At 46.1% G+C, this 21,559-nt stretch overlaps 1 protein-coding gene across 1 annotated transcript in view; it reads right to left on the reverse strand.

The window, feature by feature from the left end:
• The window catches only part of DRC11 (dynein regulatory complex subunit 11), a 931,905-nt gene that overhangs the window by 787,712 nt on the left and 122,634 nt on the right, over nt 1-21,559 (reverse strand). Inside the window, exons 4-5 of the mRNA XM_086956298.1 lie at nt 15,204-15,395; nt 5,151-5,222 (exon numbers count right to left, since the gene is read on the reverse strand). Of these exons, the coding sequence (XP_086812424.1) occupies nt 5,151-5,222; nt 15,204-15,395 (264 nt within the window). The remainder of the gene's footprint in view (nt 1-5,150; nt 5,223-15,203; nt 15,396-21,559) is intronic.

The following is a 21,559-nucleotide window of genomic DNA, read 5'->3' on the forward strand; positions in this document are numbered from 1 at the left end:
AAACCCCCATAAAAGCAGTAAAAGTATGGTGAAACAACTGAAAAACATGTCAGTGAAAGCGACAAAGTGCATTGCCTCAGACTGCACATAGTTACTAACATAAAAATATTGTGGCAAGCCTTCCCATTGATTGAGCACTTCACATATGCCAGATGTCAATATCAAGCTGTACTTGGCTTTAAAAAAGGACACGGTGGGGGAGGGGGGGGGAGGGGGGGGGGTGGGGCGAACCTCCAATTTCCCAACTAAAAGAGCAGTAGCTGCAGAGTGGAAGGGTGAGATGAACAAGGCTCTTGATGGAATGTTTCCTTGAGAAACAGGGTCAGTACTGATTTGAATTGGGTGGGCCTCTTTCTAGAGTGTTACTGTGGCTGGCAGAAGTTTTGCAGAGTTTCTCCTCTTCACTTAGCACATCTGGCTGCTTGGCAGACTACAATTATTGTGGTATCAAAATCCCTTTCTCATAGTCCATTTCCAGACACTAAATGTGATTTAGGGCGAGAGGTTTTGAAATGCCTACTTTTCTGCTTCCTTTTCCTCTTGAAAAACAGTCTGTCAATGCAGGGATACCTCTGAAGCTGGGAGTCCCACAACACTGGCCATGGAAGTAACTAGACTTCTCACCTGGATGTCAGCCACAGTGAAAGATGCATCAAAAGGTTAGCCCAGGGCCCCAGGACTACTCTTTTGGATTCTCTTTTCAGCCGTATGTCCTTCATGGGAGGTGCCCAGGCATATCCTTGTCACTTCTCACCGAGTAAAAGAGCACCCTTTTCAGTGTACAGTTGAGGCCTCATCCCCCCCCCCCCCCTCCCCAGTGTGTGTGCCCCAAACAGCTTACAGGAATACAGCAACATATAAATTTGTCTGGGGGGATTTCTCTATCTCCTCTCCATATCTCACCATGCAGGCCTGGGTCTCCCCTAATGGAAGCCAGGGCCCTCCATGTATTGCACCATCAACTGCATGTATAGAGCATACACGCTCTTCACAATGATGTATCCTCCATGTACTTGACCACTCAGAGGCACACATACATCCAGAACTTGCATTTAACATGCACGCACTGGCCAACACTGTATCCTTCCTTTACTGTGCCACTCGTAGACATACATGTAATGTAATGTAATGTAATGGTGTCTTGTAAAGCGCATGTATCACCCCGCCATGGGGTATCTCAGTGCTGTAGACCGCTGGGGAACCCGTCCTGGCTTTCCCTGTGAGATGGTCCCTGCTGGGTATCTCCAAGGTGAAACAAGGCATCCCCGGCGTATGTGTGGGGCCGTTGTGGAGATAAGGCAAGCTAATGCCCAGAGTTGCCGAGTGTGATCCCTGGTTAGAGTAGGCACCGAGGCGAGAATTATCGAGTCCGCTGACCCTGGTCCACGACCCTGCGCGTCGGGAATTGAACCCTGGTCCTGGGCCGTCCTCTGCTTTCGGGTCTGCCGCCTCTAACCAGTGAGCCACACCACTCCACGTACACCCAGCATATGCACTTATCATACATGCACTGCATCCTTCATATATTGTACCACTCACTGGTAAAACATACACTCAGTGCATATATTTATCCTACCCACACTGCACAGCACTACATCCTTCAGGTACTTCACCACTTAGAAGCACATTCACCTCCATCACATGCATCCACCATGCACATAATACTCAGTATTGCATTATCCCAGTATTGCACCCTTCCCACGCAAACATACACACTTCTACGCAGCACAGCACTTCACACCAATCTCATGTAGCCAAGGGTGAGTTAAGCACACAGGAGCTGACCTTTTAAAAGTGAGTGAGGAGCTGGATGAAGACCCCGGGAAGGAGGGGTCTTCATCCAGCCCTGAGGGCTCCACCTTGTGGCTGGCAGACACCGGGGGGCCGTACAGCTCGTACCCTCACAGCTGGAACACACATTCCAACATGTAGCAGGCAGCAGCTACAAAAACGCAAACCGAGTTCTCGTATTTGGGTGGGGGGGCGGACGGAAAAGGAGGGAGGAACCAATTCCAACATGGATGCCTGGAGTTTCAGCTTGGTGGAAACCCTGCGCACAACATCCTAACGTGGCCCTCCAATCCCCACTAAATTATCTGTAAGGGCCAAATGCCAAAATTGGACGATCTGGAGTGTCTGCCAATGGGGCCGCCGATACTTCCAGCGGCTGCTCTGCCGTGATATCGGCAATATCCACCCCGGCGATAACACCTCAAGATGGTGAAACGGAGGTAGACGTGAAGGGGCTGCGGTGAAACGGACCCACGTTATGAGGAAACAATGCAGGGGACACAACATCAGAAGCAGGCCCCCTGCTGCCCTTTCATCTTCCCCGGCGGGTGCCCGAAGCTGGTGCAGCCTGTGATCGCTGGATCTGCAGCCTCCATTCGCCTGTGTGGCCCGACCGCAGTGTGTGGATGGGGGCTCGTGGTCACAGCAGACAGGCGGGACAGGTTACACGACCGGGAGAGGATTTTAATTACAGCGCTCACCCCTACATATGACGAAGCCACTAACGTTCCCCTGGGAGAGCCAAGATAGACATCAGTTTTTTCTTGAGCATGAAAGCTGGGTGGAGACCTGGGGATTTGTTTTAACACCCCTCCAGTTAATGACACGGGTGGACTGTGGTGCCCAGTACAGGAGCGTGGGAGCATTTAGACCAGGGATTGAATATATGACGTGATCCCGCAGACAAACAGCCCGCATACCATCAGTCCGCAGAAATAATCCTGCATCTACTATTAGTCCGCAAATTAAAAGAACGAAAACTTTTAGAACGAATATGCCTTTAGCACGCATGCCTTTACAACGTAAAGGCATGCATGTTAAAGGTATACTCGTTGTAAAAGTTGTAAAAGTAAGTAAAAGTGCACTACCCTACCCTACACTACCCTACACTCTAATGTAGTACCCCTGCACCACCCACCCTTGACACACATTCCATTTTCTAAATTTACACTACCCAGCACGACCCCCAACACTACCATAAAGCACTTTACTTCCCTACACAAACACTACAACAGTACCTTAATACTCTACCCCCAGCATGACCCTACACAAACACTACACTAAACCACTACACCCCAGCATGACCCTACATTACACAAACACTACAACACTACCCTAAACCCTATTACACTTTCCCCAGCACAACCCTACACTAAACAACCACCACAACTCTACACTACACTAAAACAACACTACACTACACAATCACTACCCCAGCACGACCCCCACCCTTAAAAATTAACCCAAACCCCCTTACCTCTCTTGTCATCGTCATCGTTTACAATGCAAATGCATTTACCATACATGCCTTTACAACATATTTCGTTCTAAAGGCATCCGTGATAAAAGCACATGCGTTGTAAAAAAATGCGGGATGATGGTATGCGGGATGAATGAGATTGCGGATTAATAGTATGCGGCCTGAAAGTCCGTGGGAAAAAAAATGCGGGATAAAGGTTGATTACCCCAGGGGATCATGTGTGTGCAGCAGTGGTGAAAGGAGGTGCAAATACTGATGATGCTCCTCCTTTTGTCTGTCTGGCTCCTTTTCCCCTCTTGTTCTTCTTCCGTTGAGTCGGCTCCCTGGTTTTCCTTGGACTTGGCCCTCGTAACTTTTGGACTGGAACTCGAGTGCGCCCCGCCATTTTGGGACCCTCTCCTGTTGCTGCTCTTGCCCTGGATGCATCTTGCCATGTTGAGATGGTTTCCATCGATGCCCACGACCCAGGTCCGCCATTTTGTTGATTCTTGTCCTTTCCTTTGGTCCCTTGGATTCCATCTTGCTGACCTTCAGACATTTCTCTTACGCTGGACTGCCTTATCTCTTTCTCCCCCTCAGGTCCCCCTCTCTCCTCTCACCAATCTCAGCCTCCAACTCTTCTCCCCCACATAACGCTCTCTACCCCTTTTTATTTTAATTTAATTTAATTTTTTAAAATTTTTATTTCACTTTTCACTCTGTAAGTATGTGATATATACTTGTCCAAGCCGAACCACTGGTAAAATGGAATCCTGAGAAAATCTACTATTTGTATATATATGTATATAGAGATAACTGTAACCACTAGTATATGTAGTAGACCTTTGTACTCGCTGCCATTCCTATGTGATTCTTAGAGTTTATCCATTTGTATCTCTTCCTTGAGTGACTTTACAACTTGCACATTTGCAATTTTTTCTATTTGTATCTCTTCCCTGTGTGACTTTACAACTTGTACATTTGCAATTTTTTTTCATCTTTGTATCTTTTATGTAACTCATGTAATACTAAGTCCTCATGTATCGCAACTGGTTCTTTTGTAAAGCCCTCTGACACCTTCGGGTAATGTTCACGCTATAGAAAATCGCATTAAATAAATAAATAAAAATCACTACACGTTATGCTGCCATCACAGCACTTTTCCTGCTTAACTCCTGGCAAAGGCAACAAAATTTCCACCACTAAGAGGGTAGCGCTTTAGGCACCTCTCCCAGTCCAACAAGAAGGCAATCTGTGATACAGGCATATCTCATAGTGTGCACGCATGATTCATCTTTGCCTATGACAACATAAATCAGCATTAGGGATTCAGACATCAGTACAATTGGGCATTTAGGGCAGGGGTGCAAGTCCATTACCATGCAGAGGACTTTTTCGTCCCAACATCTGCCTGCAAGCAAGCTGAGCGATGCCATTGGCCAACAGAGCTATGCCATCAGCCACCAGAGCTCTAGTATCTGCCAACTGGACTATATCATTGGCCAACAGAGCTATGTCATAGAAAATCAGGGATGCACCATTAATCAAATGCTGACCAATAGGATAGTCAAGTTATCTATGCTAATTTACTGGGCTATTCATTAAGCCAACTAGGCTATCAGTCTAAGTGAACAGTATTATCCTATCCTGCACTCTTGAATTCAAACAGAAAAGGTGCAACCTTGATGGATTTTTTGAATTCAAGGAGATCTGCATAGTTCTATAGATTCTAACAACATTTTGCAAAGACCACCTTCAATCTATCTAGATTTTATTTTAGAATGTATATACAGAACATGTTAGTAACAGATTATCTCAAGATTTTGCATAGGCAAATCACATGAGAAAAGGTGAGGTAGTGGCAGAAAGCAGACATACTTCAGCAATGAGGACGTCTTACCATTCCAAGGAATATTAACTCCTCCTCCCTCTCTCGCCTGGTTTTCCTCCTCTGCATGAATCCACGCCAAACCTATGGTGAGATGGAAAACAGAAACAGACATTAGGGCAAAATGCCCTTGACATTCAAACCCTCTCCCTTAAGGAACAGTACACAAATGCAGACTATTTGGTAAAAGGGTACTCTGTAGTTGTGCTTAATTTGAGCCGGGGGTTTCTGGCGCTCGGCACCGGGCATTTAATTGTCAACACTGACACATGTGGCTCTCTGCCGCATGGTGGCGCTGTTTGTGTAATTTAAAAGAACAGATGTGTATTAACTTCATACACATTGAAATGACTAATACCTGCTGTGCAAGCCATTGTTGTAGTTTTAGGGTCCTGGAATAGTCTGAATTGTCACATGTGCAGGAGTATGACAGTCAGTAGTTATGTTTGTACTGTCAGTGGCACCTCTGGAAGGGGTAATGAGCGGTGCCAGCTGTAGAGGCCTCCTGTCGTGGGACCATGACACTTATGTTTTTTTACAAATTAAGCACTGCTCTGCAGGCTGCTCCTGCTGCTTATCATGTTAGCGCGCTCTGCGTGCACACATAGCTAATCAAGTCTAATGAGGCGTTCTTGGGAGCTCTCAGTGCATGTCTGTCGCCCATGTATTAGGCCTGGACACTGTATGACATCTGCTCCTTCTGCCAATGAGCTCACATTGCAAGCACTTCCCAAGGTGCAGTGGTTTGGGCTAATGCCATGTGGTGGGAGAAACAAGTTAGCCACATTGAGTAATCAACCCTCGGCTCCAAATTGTAGGTTGTGACTGGACAAAACACTGTTAGCCACCCAAAGTAAGGTTAGAAGGGGGCTCTCAAAGTGAAATATAAATGTTGTCTTATGTTTCAATGATTTATTTATTTATTATTTATCCAACAACATGGACACATAAATCTGCTTCATGGCGCATGGCGGAAGCCTTAAGGTTCTAACTCAGTCGGTATCCTGCATCCTTGGTCCCGGGATTCACCTCCTGGATTGCTACAGGCTGCTCTCATGGCTACCCTCTGTTAACCTTTATAGATTGTGAGCCTAATATTATTATTCCACCTCATGTGCTCTCTGGTCTCCCCCGCCTAATAGTTGCCAACGTCCCGTTTTTGCAGGGACAGTCCCGGCAAGTTGGAGACTGCCGCTGGCCGCGTGACACGAAGGGGAGATCACGCGAGACAGCGTCTTAGTTCCACATGCCGCGCGAAGCAGAACAATAGCGCGCCGGCCCCTTTGCAACAGCCAATGAGTGGCGAGACTTGCGAGCGGGAGGCGGGCTCACGGGACGACCTATAACTAGCAGGGCTAGCATTGCTCGGTCTTTTCCGGTCACGTTTCCTGGGCTGCTCTGCGCTGTTGTTCATGGTGTGTCCGTCGTGCGTCTGCCGGCCTCTCGGGTCTTGCGTCGGGTATTCCCTCGTCCGGTTTTGCGGTGAGTGCTGGTTCCGGGGTTCTGTGTTCAGCTTGCGGGGGCTGCGTTGGAGGGGCACAGAGCGGGAGGAGGTGAGGAGCGAGAGCGGCGGTTTGTGTGGCCTAGGGGGACCGAGGGGGAGCGGGCCGGGCAGTGTCTGTAACCGGCTCCTGAGTTGTGAATAGAGTGTGGTGCCTGGTTTCATGTTCGGCATCTAAATGGCGGGCGCGTTGAGTCGAGGACTGGGCATCTTGGTCCTGCGCGCGGAGGGCATGTCGACGTTTTCTGGTGAGCCGAGAAGATGGAAGCCGGTTATGTTGCACTCAGACTCTGGGTTGTTGTCAAGCAGATGTTGAATTGATTGCATCTCTGGGGTTGAACACCTTTTGTACGAGGTGCTCAGAGATAAAGTGGGTAAACGAAGTGCTCGAAAGCGATTTGGGGGTGATGTTTACTTCCGGTGACTTTGGAAACTTGGTCTGCCCAGATTGCCACGCGGGGGTTGCAGCGGCGGCCGGTGATGGGCCTTTGTAGTGGGGATTCATTTTGTGCAGAGTTGTCGTGCAGCGCACCGTGACCAGGCATGAGGAAGCGTCCGCCTCACATCTCCGTCGCCACAAGGACCGTGGGTCCCCGGCCCCTGTTTGTTTGTTGAATGTGAATTGGCTGTAGTTCGTTTGGAGCCCAGATTGCCCGGTTACAACATTTGCCTTTGTTCTGCAGCGGGGGCGAGTTTGGCTTTGTTCACCTAGCATCATTTCGCATGGATGTGTGCGCCTTTTCTACAGATTGAATCTCTGCATTTGCATCGTTGCCGCGCCGTTTCCTTCCACCCTCTTCTCCTTTCTGATTCGAGGGATGGATGTTTTGGTACAGCGTTCGGAAGTGGGGTTGGGCAAAACGGAATGAGGATCTTCGTTGAGGTGCCTTGTTGGCGGCTGTTGTGCTTGTTGGCGTGGTTCAAAGTAACATAATTTACCAATCGGGGATTTTGAGTGGCCTTGGGTAATCCCCTCAGCCAAGGGACTGGCATCATCGTTATAATGCCACGCATGTTTGCCACAGGGATTAAAAATCTTTCCCTGGCTTGTCAGCAGTAAACAACATCACTCCAGGATTGTCCATTTCAGGTTTGACATTAGTACAATATTGTTCAGCTTACGTGACAGCATTCTGAAATAGCACGCTATCCTTAACGTATATGTTGCCCTTAACTAGTCCGGGTCCAAAGCAGCTGACAGCATCACAACATCCACCAGGTAACCATTTTGGCGCAAAGGTGTCGGCATGTTCCAAAGGGAAGGTATATGACAATTCAGGCTAGCTGACTACGCCACTTTTGCTGTAGTTTTAATTCAACAGCGCCATCGTTAGGTCGGAGCAAGTTTATGTATACATTGAGAAATGCATCCATTTGTAGGATTGAGCTCTGGTAGCTCACTGTCGCCACCTTCTGGGCACAGCCCCTTTCCCTGGCTCGCGATATAAAAATAAATTGTGCAATGTAGGGGCGTCAAGTACGCCATCCTGAATGAGGCAGCCTGAATGAGGCAGTCCTTCATGTGCTCGAGGTCAACTTTGTTCATTTAATTTATTTATGCGTTCTTTATACAGCACGGACGTTACCCGAAGGCGGATCTCTTCACAATAAGTACAAGAAATGACAGGGGACAATGGTACAAAAGAAGACGTCAGTTACAGGTGGTAAAGTGACAATTGTGTAGCACAGTAAATAAATGAGGTAGCATAAAGTGCATGGTAGAAGGGATAAGTGATGAGTTGCAGGTGGTAAGGGATACGAAGTACAATGGAAGGTACAATACTGCAATATGTGCTAGACACCCAGGCCTAGAACAAACGTAAGGTAGGCGATGGTGGCACGGTTGCAAGGGAAATACTGTATAATTAGAGGTGAAACACTGCAATACAACAGAGAACTGTGAATGACATTTGGCGGCTACGGGCATCTGCTAGTGCGGGCTCTAACCAATCTCAAATAACGATCCTGCAGTGAGTTGCCAGGACATCCACGGTCAGGTTATTCAGCATTGGAGACGTCTTTCACAAGGCCACCGCTTTGCTTGGCCACATATCACTGGTTTGCCATTACCAGCAGACACAGTAATGCAAATACTAAGAAATCTCCATAGTGGTGTGTGGAAGGGTACTATGATAGAGGTGCACCTAAAGGCTTAGTAAAGGGGAGAGATTAAATAAATGACCCAAAATGCAATGGTCACCATCAGGCTGAAGCATCCGAATAATGGGCTTAAATTAAGGGGTTACAACGACAATGGGGGGTTCAAGGTGCGGGGTGCACCTGGGGCCTCCCAACATCTTCGGGATACACCTGTGAGGGAATGATCGGGTGACGGTGGGGAGGAGAGCATTAGTGGAGAACATGCAGAGGGATGTAACCGCTATAACGAACAAATTGGGTGCCACTGCACGGATATGGTCGGAGATTGTCCCCCGTAGGGCTTGGAGGGGAGCGCGGTCAGCACTTGCCATCGAGCAAGGCAGGAAGAGGGTCAACAGGGCCACGCAAGAATTCATGAAGGAGAGGGGCCTGGGCATTAGGCATGCGCTGATACAAGAAAGGACTGTGGGTTACTACGAAAGCGATGGGGTTCACCTGGCTGGGATTGGTATGGATGTCTTTCTTCTGACTTACAGGAAGCCCCGGGAGCTGCAGGGTGCCAGTGATCTTGAGGACACTAGAGAGCAACGGAAAGTAGCTAGGTGGTGGGGGGGCTCTGTCATCGACGGGGGCCTCCTCCAGAGCTGTGGCGGAGTACAGGGCGATCTGGAAGCAGATGGACAGTAAGGGTACCTCTGCGGCAGAAGGATACAGTCAATACCTCTGCCTGGCACAGTAGGGGTGCCTGAGCCAAGAACCTGGAGCCGAGGGGGTTCCAGGAAACAGCGTTGGCGCCCCGTTAGTCCTTCGGGCGGTCGGGGGGCCTGAACCGACCGGGGGTGTGCCTCATCGCTCCGCCCTGACAGGGGGGGCGGGAGTACAACGAAATAAAGTAACGTATTGCACCGTCAAGAGCATCGACTTACCGTGCAAATTGGCTAATTAGGCATGCGGGTCAGCGAGGGGCTGCCGCATTGGATCGCCTGTAAGATGACCCACCTTATCTGCTACTTGTTATGCAAAATAAACCTGCACCAACGTTTCCCACACTTATGTCTCATGAGTCTCCTTGGTATGAAAGTGGTATGGGGCTCAAGGTGGAGCGAGCGCTGGCAGTGTGGGCACTATGCCGCTGGCCGCGCGACACGAAGGGGAGATCACGCGAGACAGCGTCTTAGTTCCACATGCCGCGCGAAGCAGAACAATAGCGCGCCGGCCCCTTTGCAACAGCCAATGAGTGGCGAGACTTGCGAGCAGGAGGCGGGCTCACGGGACGACCTATAACTAGCAGGGCTAGCATTGCTCGGTCTTTTCCGGTCACGTTTCCTGGGCTGCTCTGCGCTGTTCCCACCCTGCCCCTGACCCAGCAGCAGAGCGGCAGGCGAATTGTGAACAACTAATGGTCTGTTTTGTGTTGCAGGCGGAGTCACAGGGCGATCTGGAAGCAGATGGACAGTAAGGGTACCTCTGCGGCAGAAGGATACAGTCAATACCTCTGCCTGGCACAGTAGGGGTGCCTGAGCCAAGAACCTGGAGCCGAGGGGGTTCCAGGAAACAGCGTCGGCGCCCCGTTAGTCCTTCGGGCGGTCGGGGGGCCTGAACCGACCGGGGGTGTGCCTCATCGCTCCGCCCTGACAGGGGGGGCGGGAGTACAACGAAATAAAGTAACGTATTGCACCGTCAAGAGCATCGACTTACCGTGCAAATTGGCTAATTAGGCATGCGGGTCAGCGAGGGGCTGCCGCATTGGATCGCCTGTAAGATGACCCACCTTATCTGCTACTTGTTATGCAAAATAAACCTGCACCAACGTTTCCCACACTTATGTCTCATGAGTCTCCTTGGTATGAAAGTGGTATGGGGCTCAAGGTGGAGCGAGCGCTGGCAGTGTGGGCACTATGTCCTAGGTAATATTGTCGCAGAAACCGTTCCTCTTTATTACACACAGATACGCAAACACGAACTTTCTATTTGCAGCAGTCCCGCGCGGCAAAGTGTCTCCTTGGTGTTTTTTTCAAATGGTGGCATCTATGCCACCTAAAGACATATTTCAAATGGCAGCTGCCTTTGCCTCACTGTGCACTCTATATGCTGCCTGGCCAGAGGTCAGTGAGATCATTTCAGGGCAGGCTATCTTCTCACCTTAGAAAAGCTTATTACCACCTGTTATGCGCTTTCTACAGTCTAGGCAGTTTTCAGGCACATAGTTCATTGTAAACTACAATGACGTCACCATGGTGCATTGATGATACTGTCTTAGACTTAATAACTTTCAATTGCCTCGAAGAATGACATGACGGACAATTTGAGCTAAAAAAACAGCAGCTCCTTATTTTTTCATGTATTTCTTTTTTTATATATAGATTGTGGTCAAAAAGAAGCACAAGAGTGTTTTTTTACACGTCTTTGTCAGTGGAAAGGGCGACTTTAATTTCTGACAAAGAACATGGAGCTGGCAAAGGGGCCACAGTTTCTAACTGTATCAAAACAATGACGACCTAGATCCACTTCAAGATGTTGCGAAGGTTGTTGTGAATGTGCCCCTCACCCACCACTTCCCAAGGCTCTTCCAGCAGTACCAGGAGCTGGGGGTCCTTGGAATTCCAGCATCCATGCTTTGACCTCCCCCTTTTTGTGACTACATGCAGGCATTAGGAGGTGTGGAGAGCACTGATCCGTGAGGGTCTCCACAGCTCACATGTCCACTCCAAGAAAGAAATGCTTCCATTTTCACTTGAGGTGCGCTCTCCTAAAGAAAAGATGTCCAGCAGATTCTAACTGCTCCCCTAAGCCTTAGTCCCTAATCCCTTTCCAGTAAAACATGATGATCCATCATGTTGAAATGGCCAAACAAATCCAAATGAATTAGTAATGGTGGCTTTAGATCCCTTTCCCAAATCAGTTTCTCTCTGATATTGACCGAGGGCAACACAGTTTAATGCCCAAGATGAAAGCCTGATTGAAAGCAGTATAGCGTACACTGAGATATTTTAGTAGCTGCTTTTGACCCAGCCCCTTTGCTACTTGTCGAAACATTATATTTAGAATTGGCGTAAAATGTTTGCGTCACTTCTTAAGGAGACACAGTAAAAATTGTAAGTTTAAACAAACTCTGATCTTCCCTATCAAAGGAGCCACCTGTAGAGCCAGTCATTTTAGAAGACAGGTGATGTTTTAAGGAGGATGCTGAACAGCTGGTCTTTACTAACCATGCCCCACTGTCTGAAGATTTTGGTTCAAAGGTACAGAAATTCCCTTATCGTGACTTAAGGTTAAGGGCTTGTGTCAATCACTAAATACGGAGACACCTTGATTCTTCCAGATCCCCTAGATGTCATTATCAAAAGACTGCCCAGGCTCCCTTACCAGGTCCCCGGGCAGAATTACTTTGTTTTCCAGGCAGTTGATTGTGCAAGTACCTGGAAAACCATGAATAATTCAGACACACTTTGTTCTTCATAGTGAATTTGATCTGAGTGTTCAACTAAAGCGTAAGCTTCTTTTGCCATGTTTGCTTAACAGCGCTAAGCCTATCTTTTTATCCATAGTTTGTCCTATTTTTTATGCACAGTTTTTCCCATCTCACTCACTCACTCACTCTTCTCTTCTCTTCTCTTCTCTTCTCTTCTCTTCTCTTTCCCCTTCCCCTTACCCATCCCCTTCCCCTTCGCTTCCCATCCCTTCCCTTCCCTTCTCTTTTCTTCTCTTTCCTTTTTGTGAGTTTATCCATTACTTTTCTGGGGATACTAGTAGATCCAGTCTGGAGCTCAAAGCGTTGCACAAGACCTTCATGTTAACATCAACTGGGCTTTCTGTGTTTGCATAAGGTCTTTTTTCTTCTGATCTAGTTGAAACTTTACTCAGTCTGTTTTCGATCATTTTCCTAATTGCACTGGAACTATTTGGGGTCTACTCTGAACGACGTTTTGTTGTAAACGAAAGTATATTGTGTCCGACAAGAAGATAACAGTGTGCCGAGAAAGAAAAAGATCTAGATCAGATTTCATAACCCAGTTGTGAGTGAGACAATGCAAATAGATAGAGTTTTCCTTCTTTAGACCGCTGTTAATATCAATTCTGAGAAAACACAGTAGTACAGGGGATCAGAATCATGAAAAAATGTACAAATGGAGAATATCCTTTGTGGTACAAGTGCAATAAATCTTCACATTGAATATTGGGGTAGAAGGGCGGATTGTTTTCTTCGTTAAGCAAGGAAATATTTGCTATAATGTAAGATAATATTGTGTACGCACTGCTGGTGTTTTTTTGCATTGAATATACACATATATTTGAATGAAGTTAGGAAACCAACTACAAGGTATTGAGACACTTTTTCATGAATATTGGTTTGATTGGTTAATATGGATATCTGTAAGGGGCTGTTTTACTACATTGGGAAGCCCCAATAATGCAATTTGAATCTTTAATTGGTAAATAAAATCACCATAAAAGAATACAGATCAAAAACAATAAAATCAAATTCATGAGCAATAAAACACAGACAATAAAATTGCTCATAAGAACAAAAAGCATATAAAGCAAATAATCAGGTCTCGTTTTCCTGGATGCCCATACAGCTCGTAAAAAAGATAAAACAGTAAAAGTCACATACTCAGTTGGGAGCATCAGAAGATAGAACAAGGCGGGCCTGACTTGTTTATACTGAAGGATTAAAAAACGCTTCCTCGGTCAACTGAAGTAGAAGCAAAACATTATGAAGTGGAGCAAGTCCTGCGGAGACACATGGTCGCAGCCGCAGGGTACCCCTGCCTCAGGCCGAACCCACCTACACCGGGAAGCCAAAAAATGGTGCAATTGATTACACCTGAACCTAACCAGTAAAAACCTATCATGCTGTAAGCGAACCAAGCCCAGGTATGGCTCCATCCCCTGTACAGTTTTTAAAAGCATGTGACCTCTAGCTGATAGCTTCTGAAGTTCTAAACCTTCTCTCTCCCAACGGGAGTGTTCCAAGAATGATCTTTTGACACTCCCCAATAGTCTGTGGGGGTTGTGCATCACTGTGCGGAGATTATTGGCCGAATGTACCTCTTCACAAGGTCTGGGAAGAAAACAGGAGACATATCATCAGTCGTTAGTAATGTTCTGGGATATAGGCTTCTGGCCTCTGGTGTTTCCCCTGACATGCTGCTTGTTCTCAATACTGTTCTAACAACTCCACCTTGTCATTAGAGAGAGATAATGCAGCTAGTGAAGACCAAGGAAGTTGCCATACACAGTGAGTATGCTTGTTTACAGCATATTTTTACAATAGTTTAAATTACCTCAACCATGCAGTTCTGGGCACGGACAGTACGCCTGGAATGGATGTATGACGTTACAACGCATGCTTTTACCACGCATGCCTTTACAACGCGGTTTTTACAACACATGCCTTTACAACGCATAGTGCTTTGGGGCGCTGGATAGTGAATAGTTTAATTTACTATTCCAACTCCAGTCCCCGTGGATAGTAGGGAAGGTGTTGGATAGTAAATTAAACCTATTCCCCCCCAGCGCTATGCGTTGTAATGGTTTGCGTTGTAAAAGTTGCGTCGTAAAGGCACTGCGTGGTAAAAGTTGCATTGTAAAGGATGTTTCCCGCCTGGAATACTATGGCACTGCAACTACATCCAGTTCACATTCCTTTTAAACCATCCCTGGTGTTTGCGGAGCAAGGGAGAGGAGCACAGAGGTGGTGGAAAGCCTGGCAAAGTGGAGTAGGTTGCAGAATGTGTAAGAACATATTCTGAAAGAAAATGCACATGGCATACATATAGGACATAGCTATCAATAGTGTTCTAGGTGCAGTGGCACCGGGAACCAGGGCTATGTGGGGCTCTCTGGACTCCGATTGCGATTATTTTTACTAAATAACATGGTACCTGATGTTCCATAATACTTGCCAACCATGAAGGTCTATTGCTCCCTTGCTCTGCCATTGTATGCATGCGAAAAGCAGCAAGATCTTCATGCACCAGTAGAGAGTTCTCCATATCCAATCTATGCCTGACTAATGCTGCGACTTCCCCCAGATTGTAAAGGTCCTCACAGGCAGAAGTTGCACCAGCAGGTTTATCACTTGCTGCCATGCCCGGACTGGGAACAGCAACCAGCCCTGGCCATGTGCTAGACAGGCTCTAGGAGCTCAGGGGATTGCTAGTGAGAAGCACCATTCCCGCTTTTTGTTACAGGGGGTCGATATTGCAGCACAGCTGCAAAACTGGCCCAAGTAAGAAAACCGCCCACCACAGGTCTAAAACTGGCCTCCACCCTTTTGGCCCACTGGGAAAATGCCCGGTGCCCGCTATGGCCTGTCCGGCCCCGGATGCATCCCTAATCTGCTTGGGCACAATCATTTTGTTCACTTTACTCTTAAACAACGTAAAATACAATATAAAGTTCTTTCTGGAGATGAAACAGGCCAATGTGAGAAATCTTTATCCCCAAAGGAGTTTCACCTTCTGAATGCGGACAGCTGCAACATCGGGGTCCAACAGGTGGTCCCCGTGGAGTCTGGCCATCTTCTCCCGCTTGTCCTCCATGTGAATCTCCTTCATAAATTTGGCCCTCAGCCGCCCCTGACGGGCCCGCTCAGATATCTGAAGGATGCGCACTGCTTCATCCAGGGACACGGTCTTTTCTGGCTTAATCTGAAAACAGAAGGAAGAGAGATACGATAGGGAGTTAAGAAAGATCACCGATTTGTCTTGGATTGAAGCTACTAGAACAAAACAATGCATCATTCAATCTGTAATCTGAAGGAAAGGGTTGTATTTCAGCATTCCACTGTCTTATCATCAGCCTAAGCAAATATAGAGTCCAGAATACCAACTCACATTATATCATCCACGTAAGTATACGTGGGTAAGTACAGATTTACTGATATATATGTCAACCAAGTAAGTGGAGCTAACTCTCTCCTCCAGACAGTGTTAACAGCCTTTACACTATGGTTGCCTTTCTATTCTCAAGAACCAAAGCTAGGCTCAATACCAGAAACTCAGCACAATATGGAAAACCATCTTACATCTCGGAAGTGCTAAAACAATTACCATCGCATAAAACAGTAAGAAAAGCTTAGGCAGGGGTATAGTCTGGAAATGTATATATGTAGATATGAATGGGTTTGGAAAATGTGCTTTACAAACGGTGCGTTCAATCATGTTGTGTTTTTATTTGGGCAAAGCTTCTGTTCAGGTGGTATACAATTTACAGAAGTCCAAGAATCCCATCCTTACTCCTGCCACCAAGGGTAGTTTCTCCTCTATGGTTGTGGGTTAGGGCTTCTGTGTTGTAGTGTACGCCTTAAGGTCAATAGATGAATCTAAGTCAACAGACATTACTTGGTAAAACCACTTCTCCTGGATTTACACTATAGACGGTAATGGGAATCAGTTACACACTCAGGCTTAATTTGGGATACAGCAACAGGCTAAACATTATAACCTTGCATGAATTTCTCTCTCCCACAACATCGCACATAACTGTGACCCGCATAGAAAGCAATGCAATGCATAATGGGACGTCCATATGATAACTTCCTACTAAGTTGCAAACCTAGAGCAATACAGCAGAATCTTGAATTTTGTGCGGTACATGTCTAAAAACCTAGACTTTCAAAATAAATACAGTGAGTGAGTGCATAATGGAAAGAGTGATTGTAACCTCCAGTCAAGCTCCAAACCCAGACATTCTAAAATTTCCCAAAAATGTGAAATGTCAAAATTCCACAGATGTTTTTATCTCCCACGCAAAGACAATCGGGAAACTGTGTATTCCATGTTGTTGTAAAAAAAGATGCTCATCAATATTTCAGATAATTAAGGTCAAAAGCTAGAAATTCAAAAATACAAAATACATAATATGATTTATACGGTTATGTGTGATAGCTAAAAGTACAAAATACAGAAAATAAGATAAGAACATTTTCATCTAATGGTAGATAATGCATGTTGATATTAAAACGTCATAGCTGAGACAAGCATTTGTTTTTATATTACTCAGGCTTTTGAAAATGTTTTCCACATACTTAACATTTGCACAAGTGCTTGCCCACTCCAAATAAATGAAGCAATTCTTTGAGTCAAAAATGAACTGGGGGAATCAGAATACTTCCATTGTTTCAGAATGTACAATTGGGCAAACAGAATTCTATGAAACAGCAATCTATTAGAAGCTCTTCAAATGGTGTTCTTTAACCAAACCTTAGGTAAGTAGGTCTAAATTCAATCTTTCATCACAAGAAACTACATTAGAAACGTGTCCTCCAATTGCATCATGGGCATTACATGCACAAGCACATGTCTCATGGAAGAACTTCCCTAATGACTCAGATTTCCTGATTTTGAAGACATTGAAGTCATTCCACAGAATAGTTTGGGAGGCCCGAGTAAATACATTTTCCATAATCTTTGCAGGACTAAATGATAACTGATATGGCAAGATAATTGCCATCACTAGAGTGGACAGGCATTCATTTTTAAAGCATCACAGACAGAAGGTACAGACGGCAATGAAAGAGAAAATCTGTGGGATCAATGGGAGTACATAATCAGTTTTGAACTTGGCGTTCCCCATATCTTTCACAGGGGAGTAGCCATTGCAGTGGGCCAGTAAGAATTACATTGACGGTCAACTTAATCTCCCAACATTAATACCTCAGTTTATTTTGAGATTCTTTTTCAGTGGTGTCTACGTATCCACTAAGAGATTCAGCTTATGTTGAGGTGGTTAGCCTAATAACATACATTTGCGGTTGAATAAGCTTCACCACCGTCTCAAAGTAACATTTTTAAATGTATGAGGAAAAAGCAGCACACCCTTCCCCATACATTTAAAAAATGTACTTTAGGGCACAACAAAAGAGGGTGATAAGGGCCAAATGTGAATGGGCAGCATAATATTTTGTGGGGACCCTACTCAAAAGTACTAAGCAAGGAAAGGAGATTGCTCATAATGCCACTCTCGCTAAGCCTGGTTACATGCAACTGATGGTTGGTGGTGTCAGATGCTGCTGCAGATCTGTTGAAGTCAATGCATTGCATCGCTGACATCATGTAAATAATAATAATAATACATTTGTAAAGCGCCTGGTTACACTGAGACCAGTGTGTCCCCGCGCTACGGTAGCAGTAAAAAACAACAACAATCAGCTAAACAAATCAGATTAGGAGGCAGGAAACAGGTGGGTTTTTTATACCGTTCCGTAAGGTAGGTTCAGAGCACTCCAGTCGGAGTGCGTGAGGGAGCGAGTTCCACAGCTGGGCTGCCAAATAGCAGAACGAACGTCCGCCCATTCTAGCTCTCTTGTTTTTTGGAACATACACCTTCCCTTTCCCGCTTGACCTTAAAAGTTCAGTCGGAAGATAGGGAGTTAAGAAATCATGCAGGTCATAGGGCACCTTTTTCTATAAAATACGGTGACTCACACACAAGGCCTTGAACTTTACTCTCTCCCTAATGGGGAGCCAATGTAGAGAGGCCAGCACACCAGTGGCAGAGGCCCTCTTCGGGAGCATAAGAACAACCCTTGGTGCTGCATTTTGGATGCACTGCAAGCGTTGCAGACATCTGACAGTTGCACCCAGATACAGCAGGTTGCCGTGATCTAGGCGTGAGGTTACCAGAGCATGATCAAGGATTTTTCTGGATCACGTGGGTAGGGTCTCCAGGGATTTCCGTAGTCCCCTCAAAATATCAAAACAGGCGCCTGCCACCCGCCTGGTGTGGTAAACGAAGGACAACTTGTTGTCCACCCAAACCCCAAGATTCCTAACTTGCTCGCAAGGAGTAGGAGTGGGGCCCAGTGACTGTGGCCACTATGCCGAGGACCATACTGATGGAGCCTTCCCTATTACCAATACCTAGAGTCTTGCTGCCATTCAATTTTAAGCAATTGTTTGCCATCCATACAGCCAGTTCTTGGATGCAGGATACAAAGTTGGAGGCAGCTCCCGACCGGGCTTGGGTCAGAGAGACCACCAGCTGGGTGTCATCAGCATAGGACAGGGCATTAATCCCAAATTTATCTGAGATCTTAGCCAAGGGGGCGACGTAAAGATTGAACAATGTAGGGCTCGAAATAGAGCCCTGCAGCACCCCCTGGGTCAACTTGATCCTCCTAGAGTAGTAACTACCCTGCATGACCTGGAAACTGCGCTCAGATAAAAAGGATTCCATCCACTTTAATGCTCTTCCACCTACACCACCGCTCTCTAAATCATGCAGCAGGGTATGGTGGGCGACAGTGTCTAAAGCGGCACTTTAATCTAAAAGAATTAAGGCCGCTGTCTGCCCTTCGTCCACAAACTTCCGGATGGTCTCAGTGGAGTATAGCAGGGCCGATTCAGTAGAGTGAAAGGCCCAGAAGCCAGACTGGGAAGGATGAAGAAGGTTATTGTTCGAAATATGTGCGGTGAGTTGGATATTCACAATCTTTTCCGCCATCTTGGCAAAGTACGGGAGCAGAGAGATGTGGCGCAAGTTATCAAGCTGATCAGTACTAATGTGAGGCTTCTTCTGTAAAGGGAGTACCATAGCCTCCTTCCACATTTCCGGGACCACTCCTGAGATAAAAGACATCTCCACAAGATGTCTCATAAAAGGCTCAAGTACATCCACGAGCCTGATTTGATGCTAATGGCAATCTTTTTAAGAGTGACCTGGGGGGGGGCACAGTCAGTTCAAACAGACCCTGTATTTCGGGAGCACCCATGGATTTCTTTTCCACTCTTATGCCAAAGCGCGCTGAGTCAGGAAAAGAAGAGTAAATCTTCTCGACCTTCTCTGCAAAGTATTCAGCCATTCGATTGCATGCCTCATCAGAGCCGACGATAGGCTCTGCGACGGATGCCAAGGCGGAGATTTCTTAAAAGACCTTAAACAGCTCTTTTGTAGAATTCTCCGCTGTTTGATCCTACCATTAAAATAAGCTGCCTTCTCCTTCCTAATAAGCGAATGGTAGCTCTTAAGGCTAGTTTTATATTCCGCTTCCAGATGGACTGAGAAATCTTTCCTCCAGCGCCTTTCTAGGTGTTTGCAGGTTGATTTAGCGGTTCGTAGCTCTTCACTAAACCAAGGCGCGGATTTGGGTCTGTTCATAGATGTTTTAGTTGCCCAAGGTGCGGTACAGTCCAGAGCATCAATTATACGCCTCTCAAGATCTTTACACACCCCATTTACATCTCGGCCAGAGGGGGGACCTTTCTTTAGAAAGACCAGATTAAAAGCCCCCTGTGAAAATTCCGCCCACTTCCTTCTTTTCATACCGAACTTAGCTTTCTCCTGTGTTTTGGACCGGGGCAGTTTTATTCTAAACGTGATCAGAAAATGATCTGACCACAACACCGGAAGCAGAGGTTCTAATTCCAGCGCATCCCAGTTGGCAAAGACATGCGCAAAGCCAGCCTGAGTGGCTGGAAGCACTAACTCAATAATGCATTCTGAGCAAAACCCAGTCTGAATGTCATATAAGAAGTTAGAAATTATGAGGTCAAAATAGTGCCTTGAAATAAAGCCCTACATGAACTTGGAAGTGGCCAGTGGAAGAGAGACAACCTAAAGTTTGGCATAAGGGTAGGACCCATGCCAGTTTTTTCAGGATAGGTGGAATGCTAATGGTCTGTTAGAATATAGAAAATACAGGGCCCAGCAGAAGCAGGAAATTAAGACTGAGGGGGGGGGGGGGTGGCAGAGACTACTGATATAAGGAGGACAGGCATGCAATGGTGAGCCCAATTTCAGCTTAAGTAATTCCTGCAGACAAGCAAATGGATCAGTAAAATGGAATTACAGCTGTTAAGGATTATCAGTGTCTGGAGGTCCAGTAGAGAAGGGTACATAGGTCTAAAGGCAATCTGGCTAAGAATTTTTTTATCTTGAAAGAAAAGAGCTACTGATTTCTAAAAGTCTTGGATGGGAAACACTGCGGAATGAGCAGAAGGGGGTCAGTCTGTTATTTAATGGTTTTCAAAACAGTTTTCTGATGATTCTGAGTGGAAAGGATCCATGAAGAATATATTCAACAGTGGGAATCCTTAAGCTCTATTGAAGAGGTGAAACAAAACTGTACAAGTGGAACAGGAAACGTTAGTGTAGTACTCACACCAGCAGAGATTACAAATGAATGCTAAATTATAGTTAGACCCTACAAATTAGAGTCAGTGTGCAAATGTGGATATGCTGATCAGAAACTGGAAATGAGGATGAAGTCTACATATAACCACATTCATCCCCTGTCACCATCTACTATATGGCTCTGAACCTTTCACATTTTAAATGACGTCCTCTGCTCTAGCATGTAATGCTACAACTGCTTGAACCTTTCCTGCTATACATCGTTCCAGTTACTGAATTCTGTCTAGGATCCAAGGGATTGTGGGTTTCATTAGGCCTGCGCAAACATTTAATTATGCTGGTGTGATTGGAGTAATCTCAGCAATTGTTCTTGTGATGCAAATTACCAATATCATGCGATTACGCGAATTTAAGTAATTAAGAGTAATTTGGGGCAAAATCCTACTGCAGGAGCAGAGGAATAAAGTACAAAGAGAGAGCGAACAGCTGCTGACTACTGGTATTTTTGCCCTATAGTATTTATTGCTATTATCTTAGTGCAAAATGCATTTTAGAGGCACAGTTTCTATGGATTAGGCCAGACCTACCAGAATCCACGATGCTCGCCACATGATCAAAACAGTAAAAAAGTGACAGTGGAATTTGCACATCTGCCGACCAGCCAGTTGACTGAGACTTTCACGTAGGAGCCCTCAGTGAAGAGACTCTTTTTTTAATGCATCTTTTACCCTACATAATG

The sequence above is a fragment of the Lissotriton vulgaris genome, chromosome 2_1 (genome assembly GCF_964263255.1).
Source record: "Lissotriton vulgaris chromosome 2_1, aLisVul1.2, whole genome shotgun sequence".
Classification (NCBI taxonomy): domain Eukaryota; kingdom Metazoa; phylum Chordata; class Amphibia; order Caudata; family Salamandridae; genus Lissotriton; species Lissotriton vulgaris.